The sequence below is a fragment of the Eriocheir sinensis genome, chromosome 49, assembly GCF_024679095.1.
Source record: "Eriocheir sinensis breed Jianghai 21 chromosome 49, ASM2467909v1, whole genome shotgun sequence".
Lineage (NCBI taxonomy): Eukaryota > Metazoa > Arthropoda > Malacostraca > Decapoda > Varunidae > Eriocheir > Eriocheir sinensis.
The window spans coordinates 6245290-6256963 of NC_066557.1; the positions used below are offsets into that span (position 1 = coordinate 6245290).

Sequence of the window (11674 nt, forward strand, 5' to 3'; positions counted from 1 at the left end):
GAGGGCAAACACAAAAACAATGCAAAAACCAACAACTGCAAAATGAGTGCTGCCCATTGGTTGATTGACTGATTGATTGATGAACTGGTTGACAGTGATTCAGTGATTATTTTTAACACAAGAGAAGTACAGAGGAGCAAACATTAAAAAAAATTAGGGAAAAAAAGCCCACAAAACTAATGCTCCTCACTGGTTGGCTAATTGACTGAGTGATCAACTGATTTATTTACTGACTGACTGATTACACACCATTACACAGCTTCCAAAACCCATCTCTTTACACCCAATAAATATCCTTCCACACCATTAAACCAATTCCAAACCTTCTTACCCCTATTCAATTCCAACCCACCACTAAACCCCATACAACCCCACTGTACCCTTACACACCTAGTCCCTTGGGGTTGATGCCACTTTTGTCCCTGGGGTTCACCACCCAATAGTAGTACTTGAGGGTGTGCATGGTCTGTAGCACTGTGGACACACGCCGCACCGACCCGTAGATCTGCGCGTCCGAGAGGAACTCCGTGGCCAGGTAGGTGTAGAGGCGCATCTGTACCGTGACCGGGGAGTAGATCCACAGCGATGGGTTGAAGAGTATGTGGTCCAGGAGCTGTGGGGAGACGGGAGTGTGAGAGAGGGGGTGGGGAGAGTGTGAGGTGATGGGGTAGAGTGTGAGAGGTGAGAGGGAATGTGAGGTAAGATGTTTGGGGGAGTGTGAGTGGTGAGGAGGAGTGCGAGGTGAGGGAGAGAGGTTCAGGGGAGTGCTGAGTGGTGAGGGGTGACATTTGGGGAGGTGTGAGATGGGAAGGGGAGAGGCTGTGGGAGTGGGAGAGGTGAGGAGGAGTATGAAAGGTTAGGGAGAGAATTATGGAAGTGTGAGATGGAAAGAGGAGAGGTGAGGGGAGTGGGAAAGGGGTGAGTAGAAGTGTGAAAGAGGAAAGGGAGTGTGAAAGGGGTGAGGAAGAGTGTGAAAGAGTAAAGGGAGACTGAACGAGGCTTAGAAGACTGAAAAATGTTGGAAGAAGTGACATTTTCCTAAGAGGTGACATTTTCCTCACCAACAACACATCACGTCTGACTGACAATAGCCGAAGAGTTCACAACAAAACCATCTGATCTTCTATGCTAACAAGACAAGCGAGTTCACTGACGAAAGTTAAAAAAGCGTTTCTGTCGAGTGAGTATTTTCCCTTGACAGACTTCCGGGAAAACTGTCGATAGAAGCAACGATCTGGGAAGTGAAGCGAGACAGTGGCCGGATTCTTTTTCTCTCTCAAACGGAGTCGCCTGCCTGTCACTACCAAACTTCCGACAAAACTGGTTGTGAAATTGATATGTACACAGTTTTATCTATCTTCCTCATTCTCCTCCTCCTCCTCCTTAGCTTTTTCCTTGTTCCTTCCTTTTTTCTTTTTTATCAATATGTCCTTTTCTTCTCTTTCTGTACATATTTTTATCTTTCTTCTTCCTCCTCCTCCTTTTTCTCCTCCTTCATTTCTTCTTTTTCTATCAATTCGTTTTCTTCTCCTTTTGTACATATTTTTGTCTGTCTTCCTCCTTCCTTTCTTCTTCTCTATCAATTCTTCATTTTCTTCTCCTTCTGTACATATTTTTATCTTTCTTCCTCCTTCCTTTCTTCTTCTCTATCAATTCTTCATTTTCTTCTCCTTCTGTACATATTTTTATCTTTCTTCCTCCTTCCTTTCTTCTTCTCTATCAATTCTTCATTTTCTTCTCCTTCTGTACATATTTTTATTTTTATTCCTCCTCCTCTTTCTCCTCATTCCATCCTTGTCTTCGTTTCTTTCTTCTCTTCTATTAATGCATCTTTTTCTTCTCCTTTTCTACATACTTTTACCTTTCTTCCTCCTTCTCTTCTTTCTCTTCCTTCCATCCAAATCCTCCTTCCTTTCTTCTTTTCTTTTTATCAATACATTCTTTTCTTCTCATTTTTCCCTATTGTTAAGGTTCCTCTTTCTCCTCCTCCTCCTCCATTTCCTTATTCCATTTTTTTCCTGTAATTCATCCTTTTTCTTCCTCTTTCTTTCCTTCAGTTTGCCTCCTTTTTCTCCTCTTCTTCCCTACCTTAATCTCATTCCACAATTCCTCATTTCATCTCATTCCATTCAAATCTTTCTTTCATTCTTCTTTTCCTTCAATTTATCCTCTTTTCTAATCCTATTCTTCAGGTAAACCTCCTTATATCCTCCTCTTCTGTGTCTTACAATCTGCTCCATGTCCGTCCTATCATTCCATTAAAGTCCTCTTTCTTCTTTTCCCTCGTCATCTTTTCTTCCTTTTCATTTTTTGTCTTACTATCATCTCACAACTCCTTCTACCTCCTCATCTTCAACTCACAAACACTCCTTCCCCTTACCTGCTTCAGTAACAGATCGGAGTTGGAGTTTGGACAGGTGACGAGGAACTTGGTGAGCTTGAGGAAGGCTGTGAGGACCTCCATGGTGATGTGGTGTCGGGAGGAGCGGTGCAGGAGGTGGGAGATGACCAGGAAGCCGCGGTTCTGGACCATGTGTTGCTGGACCGTGCTGCAGCCCTCCACCATCTCACAGATAAACCCGACCAGCGTGGACCTGTGGATGGTGGGTGGTGTTACTGGTGGTGGTGTGTTAGTGGTGGTGTTGGTGGTGATAGGGATTGTGGTGTGTGGGGTGGTAGTGGGTAATGTTTTTTTTTTTTTTTCCGCAAAGGAGACAGCTCAAGGGCACACACACACACACACACACACACACACACACACACACACACACACACACACAAAAAAAAAAAAAAAAAAAATGCTACTTGCTGCTCCTAAAAAAATTACAGAGTGGCTAAAAGAGAGGTCCATTCTGGGAGGAGGTGATGTTGGTATTCGTGGTGGTGATGTTATTAGTGAGTGGTGAGGTGATGTTGGTGGTGGTTGAGAGGTGTTAGTGCTGTAGTGGTGTGGTAGTGAGGTGGTGGTGGTGGTGGTGGTGAACGGTGAGGTGGTGTTGGTGATGTCTGAAGTGTGTGATGTTAATACTGATGTGGTAGTGATGTGGTAGTGATGTAGAGGTGGTGAAGTGGTGTACAAGACTATATAACAACACCCTCTCAAATACACTCGCAGGTTAAAATGTAAAACAATGAATAAACCAGAAAAAAACCCAGATGCAAACATGTCCTAACCAAAACACACACACACACACACACACAACCATACCCTAATAAAAAATAAATAAATAAAACACTGAAGAAAACACACACACTTACATATCCTAACCAGAAGCAAACACCAGAAGGTTGAACAATGAAAACAAACCATAAAAAAAACACTACTAAAAACAAACCTTTCTGGCATAAAAAATGAAAAGATAAAGAAAATAATCATATCCTAACCACAAACAGGCACCCTTATTTAGTCTTAAGAAATAAAACAAACCAAAAAAGACAAATGCTTACCCTAACTCAAACACAATTTCGTCTAACCTGAAAAATAAGTAAATAAAAGTAAATAAATAAATAAATACCATCATCCTAATAAAAAAAAAAAAACACCCCTAACTTAAACAAACACTACATAAAACAAACTAACAATAACACAAATGCAAACACTATCCTCAAGCAAGCATCTCTTGCTTAAAACAAATGAAAAAAAATAAAAATACACAGGCACCCTTGTGGTGTCGTCAGCCATCCCATATCGTGAGACATCCCGTCCTGAATATATACATGAATTTCGACACGGTACCGTGTCTTTTGTCGACTGCTTGTCGGGATCTGTCCCACCCGAGTAAGCAAATGATGACGTATGTGTGTATATAACAAGGGTATCAACATTCACCTTTTTCTTGTGACCTGTTCCGCTTTGCACCGCTTTTCAGGACCTCCTTGGTACTTTGTACACTTAGATGCTTCACTTAGTTACTCTGTGATGGTAAAGATTGGGTTCCGCGATGCGCAGTTCAGGATGGGATGTCTCACGACACGGGACGGCAGACAACACCACATCCTAACCCCGAAATAAGAACAAGGCCTAAAAATCAAACCCTGCATCAAAACAAAAATTAAAACAAGACAAAAAATAAATAAAGCATCTAAAGCCTAAAAACGCCCCCTCCTAACCTTACACGTCCAAAAACAAACAACCTAACAAATAAATCTTTTCAACCATCCTGACAAACGCTCATTTAAACCTCGCACCTTCAAAACACAAACACATAACAAACATCCTTACAAACGCTCCTATTTAACCTCAAACACCTACAACACATCCTCACTAACGACCCTTTCCAAGCAAACCCAAACAAAAATAAAAATTCCGTACGCGCCTCACAGCCTCGCCCGTCCGAGGCACACACTCCCTCTCCAACGAGCCTTCGATGAAGACTCGTTTTCTGGACGAGGCGATACCACGTTTCCTACCTAACTAACTGCTCCTCCGTTGCCATATATGTCTTCTGCTAACCTTTAAATCTCCCGGGAAACCCTAGGAAAGAGTGTGGAGATCAAAACAACTGTGGAAATAACCATGAAATGCGTGTGGGAACCCGCGCGGCTGCGGGCGGCGGCCAAAACCCGCGGCTCACCACGGCTGGAATCCAATAGGAGTGTTCACGCTCTTGCTAACTGGGGGGGTTCGCCCCCTTCCACCCCCTTAAGGGTCACTAAAAGGCAAATGAATATACATGAACCTTCTAACGAGGGGGATTCGCTCCCCTCGATCTCCATATGTTTACACGTGTCAACGCACAGGGCTACTCCGCCGCCGCGGCCTCCGCGGTTCCCCCACACATTTCATCGCTATTTTCACACTTGTTTTGGTCTCTACATTCTTTCCTATAGTTTTACGGGGGTTGAAAGTTAGCTGAAGACATATACGACAACGGAAGAGCAGCGTGACCCTTCTCAGCCTCACACATCCCAAACACAAACATCTAACAAGCATCCTAACTAACGAAACATCTTTAAAAAAACGACCGTTTTCAACCTAACAAACAATAAAAAAAACTAACACTTTATTTAACTCTACAAATCTAAAACAAACACACTAATCCTCCCCCTCCCCTCTCAACCTCACCCAACACCCCGCCCCCTCCCCTCGTACCCCAGCGAGGGCGTCTTGGTGGTGGCGTAGTAGTCGGTGATGGCGGGCGGCGTGTCGTGCGGGAGGTCGAGCTGCTGGAAGAGGGGGAACAGCACCTGGATGCCGCCCATGCTGTTCAGGGTGCTGTGGATGCTGTGTGTGACCACCGCCTTCACGTCCTGAGAGAGAGAGAGATGGGGGGGATAAGTACCTATTGACTTTTATAGAATTAGCAAAAATCATACATAAGACAAATCATACATAACTTTACCCGCTTTTAGGTGCATGTAAGCTTCACATAAAAGTTTCTTACTCTAATGTTTCCCCTAGTAACAAAATACTCATCATCATCAAGAATAGTCATCTTCAGGTTCAGCCTTTCCCAACGTCCTCCATCTCTATCAGGTGTCAACATTTTCCATCCTGCTCCGGCAAAGATTTTTATTTCATCTCTCCACCTGGTTCTTTATCTAATGTGTCTATCCTGCTCCGGCAAAGATTTTTATTTCATCTCTCCACCTGGTTCTTTATCTAAGGTGTCTATCCTGCTCCGGCAAAGGTTCTAATTTCATCTCTCCACCTGCATTTTATTTTTATTTTTGGCTGGTGTCATTGTACTCTCTCCTTCTTCGGGTGTCAGCCTTGCCTTGGGGTGGCGGGTTCTTATTCACCACAGACTCAAGGGCCAATGAGTCGGAGAGGAGCGCTGAAGCCACGCGCAGCTTAACGAATGGGTACTCAAACTTCCCTTTACCATTATTGTTCCTTCGGTTGTCATCTGTTATCAGTAGTACACATGATCTTTCTTGTTATTAATCATCTATCTCCTAAGTTTCCATGACCGCTTATGCCTCGACTCGCATTTCCTCCTCCTCCACCCTCCCATTCCATGCATTCAAATCCTCCTTCCTTCTCCTTCTCCTTGCTCCACCGCCTTACCTGCAGCATGAGGGCGTGGGGGTTGTGGACGAAGAAGGAGGGGTTGCCCTTGGGCGCGGACTGCAGGCACAGCTGGGAGTCCGTGGCGACGGGGTTGTACATGAAGACGATCGCAGACGCCAGCTTGCCGTCGTACAGAACCTGGCGTCGAGAGCAGGAAGATGAGGGGTGTTAAGGGGAAGGGGGAGAGACGGAGGGGGAAAGCGAGAGACGGAGAGACATGGGGAGAGACAGAAGGGACGCGGAGGGAGAGAGAGAAAGACGACGGAGAAAGAAAATGAAACGGAGGAAGAGATGAGGGATGTTAAGGGGAAGGAGTAGAGACGGAGGGGGAAAGGGAGAGGTGGAGAGACACGGGGAGAGACAGAAGGGACGCGGAGGGAGAGAAAGACGACGGAGAAAGAAAATGAGACGGAGGAAGAGATGAGGGGTGTTAAGGGGAAGGAGGAGAGATGGAGGGGGAAAGGGAGAGACGGAGAGACACAGGGAGAGGCAGAAGGGACGCGGAGGGAGAGAGAGAAAGACGACGGAGAAAGAAAATGAGACGGAGGAAGAGATGAGGGATGTTAAGGGGAAGGAGTAGAGACGGAGGGGGAAAGGGAGAGGTGGAGAGACACGGGGAGAGACAGAAGGGAGAGGAGAAAGAAGGACGGAGAAAGGGAGGAAGAGATGAGGGGTGTTAAGGGGAAGGAGTAGAGATGGAGGGGGAAAGGGAGAGGCAGAAGGGACGCGGAGGGAGAGAGAGAGAAAGACGACGGAGGAAGAAACGGAGGGAAAGGAGGAGAGACGGAGAAAGAAAAGGAAATAAGATAGAGGGAGAAGGGGAGAGAAATGGAGACAATGAAAAAGAGACGGCAAATGGGAGACAGAGGAATAAAGGAGAAGACGAAAGGATGATATTTTAAAGAGATGATGAATTAAGAAGATGAAATGAGCGAAGAAAAAGAAAGGTGGAAGAGAGATGATAGGGTAAGGAAGGATGCCGCAAGAACAAGAGAGAGCTAACCAGAAAGATAAAAAAATGGGTAAACTTGCAAAAAATATTAGTACGCCTTAAAAATAGTCTTAAAAATAGTCGTACGCCCGTGTCCCAAGCTCTCCCTTTCGCGGCCAATCCCTCGACATACGAGTGATTGATTGCTGGTTTATTGTTGCAAAATTACACAACAAAGAAGCAGGAAAGAACAGCCCATCCCAACCCTCAGGCAATATATAATGGGATTTGCAGCAATATAAGATATACGTGTACAATATTCACTAGCAATGCAGTGGAGGAAATAAGATCCGGATATGAAAACAGCAACACAAAGGAAGAAAGTGGATGAAACCAATATAGGGTTAAAAATAAGGAACTTCGACATGTCCCAACGATACCAGACGAGCTTTATATGAACCACTTTTACGGGTTAATTAATATATACACCCAACACATTAATCTTCCTTCTCAGTGATGGAATGACACAAAAAGGCCGATAAGAGTAGAAGAAAATGAAGCATGTGGAATTTAACGAAGATGATGAAGAGTTTAGAAGCTGGAGTTGTATTTTGAGTTGGCAATAAGTGACATTTCTTAGTAAGGGAGAGCTTGGAATACGCTTGTCAGTTACCCTTATTAAATGGTCTCAGATACCTTATAGCAAGCTTAGAGAGAGAGACAGAAAAGAGTCATAAATATAGACAGACAGATAGATACACACAGCTATAGAGGAAACAACAGAACCAGACATAGAGTACATAGAGTAAACATGAGAGCGAGCCTACGAGAGATAGCTTTATATATACAGACTTAAATAGGCGAACTTAAGTCTACCAATCTTACCTTCTGTTTGAGAAAATGAGAAAATCAAAGAAAAGAAATGAATGGTTAATATTACACGGAATTTGTCAGTCTTATATATCGACTTAAAAATAGGTTTGTCTACCCTAAAACACTCCACAATGGTATTTGGAAAGATAGGAGAGTGAAGGCAGAAAGAAAGAGGGAAAGAAACATATAGATAAATAAATAGATAAAAAGAAAGAAAGAGAGGAATACAGATAATTTTTGGGAAACTCGTAATAGAAAGAGAATTAGAAAAGTGAAGGCTGAAAGAAGGAGGGAAAGAAACACACAGATAAATAAATAGATAAAAAGAAAGAAAGAAAGAGAAATACAGATAATTTTTGGGAAAACTCGTAATAGAAAGAGAATCAGAAAAGTGAAGGAAGAAAAAAACACAGATAAATAAATAAAGATAGAAAGAAAGAGAGCAATACAGATAATTATAATGAAAACTCGTAATAGGAAGAGAATATTAGAAAAGTAAAGGAAGAAAGAAAGACAGAAACACACACAGAAAACAAAGAACAAAGATAGAAAGAGAGAAAAATACAGAGAATTATTAGAAAAAAATCGTAATGGGAAGATATTAGAAAATTAAAGACAGAAAGACACATAGAAAAAAAAACAGGATAGAAAGAGAGAGATACAGAGAATTATTAGAAAACAAAATCATAATAGGAAGATAACAAGATAAATTTACGAAACTCGGAAAATTAACGAAAAAAAGATTAGAGAATAGATAACATAGAAAACAGAGTATCTTAACGAAAAAGAGATTAGAGAGCAGATAACATAGAAAACAGAGTATCTTAACGAAAAACAGATTAGAGAACAGATAACATAGAAAACAGAGTGTCTTACATAAACCCTTGTTGGAAAAAAAGAGCGATAGAGTTAGACTGAGAAATAAAGACACAGGAGGAGACATAGACATACCCATATACCTTTAAAATTACACTTACACCTTAAAAATGAACCTTAAACCAACAGGGCGAGCTGGACACCATTACAGCAAGCATTAAAGGGATGATATGGCCTTGGAACATTCAGGCAAATCATTAACTATAGAAGGAACAAGACATGGATGGTATAATTAGTCACTTCCACCCATCACCTCAACTATTTTCAAAGGCCAAAACGTAGATCAGTTGGGTCCTCATGAGTGTATTCTTTGGTTCATGGTACAGAGGAAGGGTCAAACTACCACCAGGGTCTCACGTAACTGACTGCTCTTTTGCCCACCTCTTCAGAGTCTTTACAGGAGCAGCGAGTAGCGGGCTTTTCTTATTATCGTTGTTTCCTTTTTTTGTGCCCTTGTGCTGTCTACTTTGCTGTAGAAAAAAAACCTACCCCTGGAAATGCCCCAAACTCCTACGAAAGCCTTGTCAAATAGGTGTGCTTGGGTGACTAACTTAGGGTTGTATTATAAGACATTTCGCCGGCCAAGAACACATATTTGACAAGGCTTTCGTAGGAGTTGTGGGCATTTCCAGGAGTAGTTTTATGACCCTGGTGGTAGTGTGACCCTTCTTCTGTACCATGAACCTAAAAAACACATATTTGACAAGGCTTTCGTAGGAGTTGTGGGCATTTCCAGAAGTAGTTTTATGACCCTGGTGTTAGTGTGACCCTTCTTCTGTACCATGAACCTAAAAAACACATATTTGACAAGGTTTTCGTAGGAGTTGTGGGCATTTCCAGTAGTTTTATGACCCTGGTGGTAGTGTGACCCTTCTTCTGCACCGTGAACCAATGGAAACACTCATTAGAACCCGACTGACCCCTTCTTTGACCTTTATAAATAGCTGATGTGAGAAGCGAGTGTCTTATAAAACCACCCTAGATGTTTAATGATGCGGTCCATTCACTTAGAGCAAGGAGTAGACCATTAAGGTACATTTTAGAGCAGGCACGTTGAAATATATGCCATGAAAACAAGACTTAAACCCGAACTTACCATTAGAGAGAACAGTAAACCATTAGAGCAAGCCATAAAGCACTAAAGCGATATATAGAGCGACATGAGATTAGACACACGCTTAGAGCATTTAAATATAGCCATTACAATCAACCTTATCAGTAGAGCAAAAAGACAGATCATTAAAGCGAAGAATAACTATTAATGCGAGGATGATAAAACACTTGTACCATTAAAGAAAGAATAGCAACCAAATTTACCATTCAAGCGAGTCATAAACCACACAGCAAGCATAAAAAAATATACCGAATATAAATAAAATAAAATAAAACAAAATAAAACGAGAGGAAGACAAAACACATTAGGAAAAAAAAACATTACAGCCAAATGCAACACTGAGGCATATCATAAACCACTAGATAAACCATTACAGGGAAAAAAATGAACCATAAACTCAACCAATAAACCATCTAAGAGAAATTAAACCTAAAAGACATGCTACTAGAAAAGAAAGCATGATAGCAAGATTCAGACATATCATAAACCATTTAGAGCGAGCAAAAAAACTTCAAAGCGAGCAGTAAACCATTAAAACGAGTGGAAAATAAAACACAAACCATCAGAAAAAGGTCAGAGCCAAACTTACCATTCAAGCATATCATAAGCAATCGGATAAACCATTAAAGCGAGCAAATAAATAAATAAATGAATAAATAAAAAGATCATTAGAGCGAGCATAAGATAATCAGATCGAGCATAAGATAATTAGAGCGAGAAAGGAAAAAAAAAGAAACACAGGACATAAAGACAAGTATTACAATGGACCTTATAATTAGAGCGAGTCATAAGCCATTAGAGCGAGAAGGAGCGAGAAGGACTAAGCACATTACAAAACAGCGAAACTTACTATTAAAGAGAAACACAGACCATTAAAGCGAATAAGTAAGGATTTAAAGATCCGAGCGAGTCAAACTAGAGCGAGCAATTAATAGAGAAAAAAAAATAGAAAAAAAAATATATATACAGCGAAACTTACAAACAGAGCGAACCAAAACCATTAAAGCGAGCCATTAGGATATTACAGCTCACCATAAACCATTAGAGCGAGCCATAAACCATTAGAGCGAGCCATTAGGATATTACAGCTCACCATAAACCATTAGAGCGAGCCATAAACCATTAGAGCGAGCCATGAACCATTGAAAAAGACACATAAACAATCACAGGGAGCCATAAACCATTAGAGCGAGCCATAAACCATTAGAGCGAGCCATGAACCATTGAAAAAGACACATAAACAATCACAGCGAGCCATAAACCATTAGAGCGAGCCATAAACCATTAGAGCGAGCCATAAACCATTAGAGCGAGCCATAAACCATTAGAGCGAGCCATGAACCATTGAAAAAGACACATAAACAATCACAGCGAGAAATAAATCAACCAGGAAAGTGAGAATCTGAGAAAAAAATCATTCGAGCGACTCATAAACCCAAAAAGCGAGTCATCGTGCATTAGAGCGAAACAAATAAACATTGAAACGAGTCGTGAGCCGTTTGAGTGAGCCATGAACCACTGAGGCGAGAATTGAGCAAAATATGATAAAAAACACATGCCATATAAAAAAAATGTATTAAAGCAAAATTTACGATTCCAGCAAGCCATATAAACGAATACAGATAGATAGATAGATAGATATTTACTGACCACAAATTACAATAAATACGCATCAATTTCTGTTTTAAAAAATGGTCCCAAAACTACCATTTCTTTAAAACGCAGAATGAAAATATACACTAAACAAAACACAGAATACGTACAAGGTAATAATACACACAGCCAAAAACAAACAAAAACAAAACAAAAACAATTAGGGATTAAAAGAGGGAAAGGATGAAACATGCAATCAGAAGAAAAAAAAGGC

General features: G+C 41.4%; 1 protein-coding gene across 1 annotated transcript in view; it reads right to left on the reverse strand.

Moving 5' to 3' along the window:
- LOC126981753 (neurobeachin-like) overlaps window positions 1-11674 on the reverse strand; it is a 56916-nt gene that overhangs the window by 31035 nt on the left and 14207 nt on the right. Inside the window, exons 5-9 of the mRNA XM_050833276.1 lie at window positions 6011-6151; window positions 5093-5250; window positions 3448-3474; window positions 2381-2594; window positions 391-613 (exon numbers count right to left, since the gene is read on the reverse strand). Coding sequence (XP_050689233.1) covers window positions 391-613; window positions 2381-2594; window positions 3448-3474; window positions 5093-5250; window positions 6011-6151 — 763 coding nt within the window. The remainder of the gene's footprint in view (window positions 1-390; window positions 614-2380; window positions 2595-3447; window positions 3475-5092; window positions 5251-6010; window positions 6152-11674) is intronic.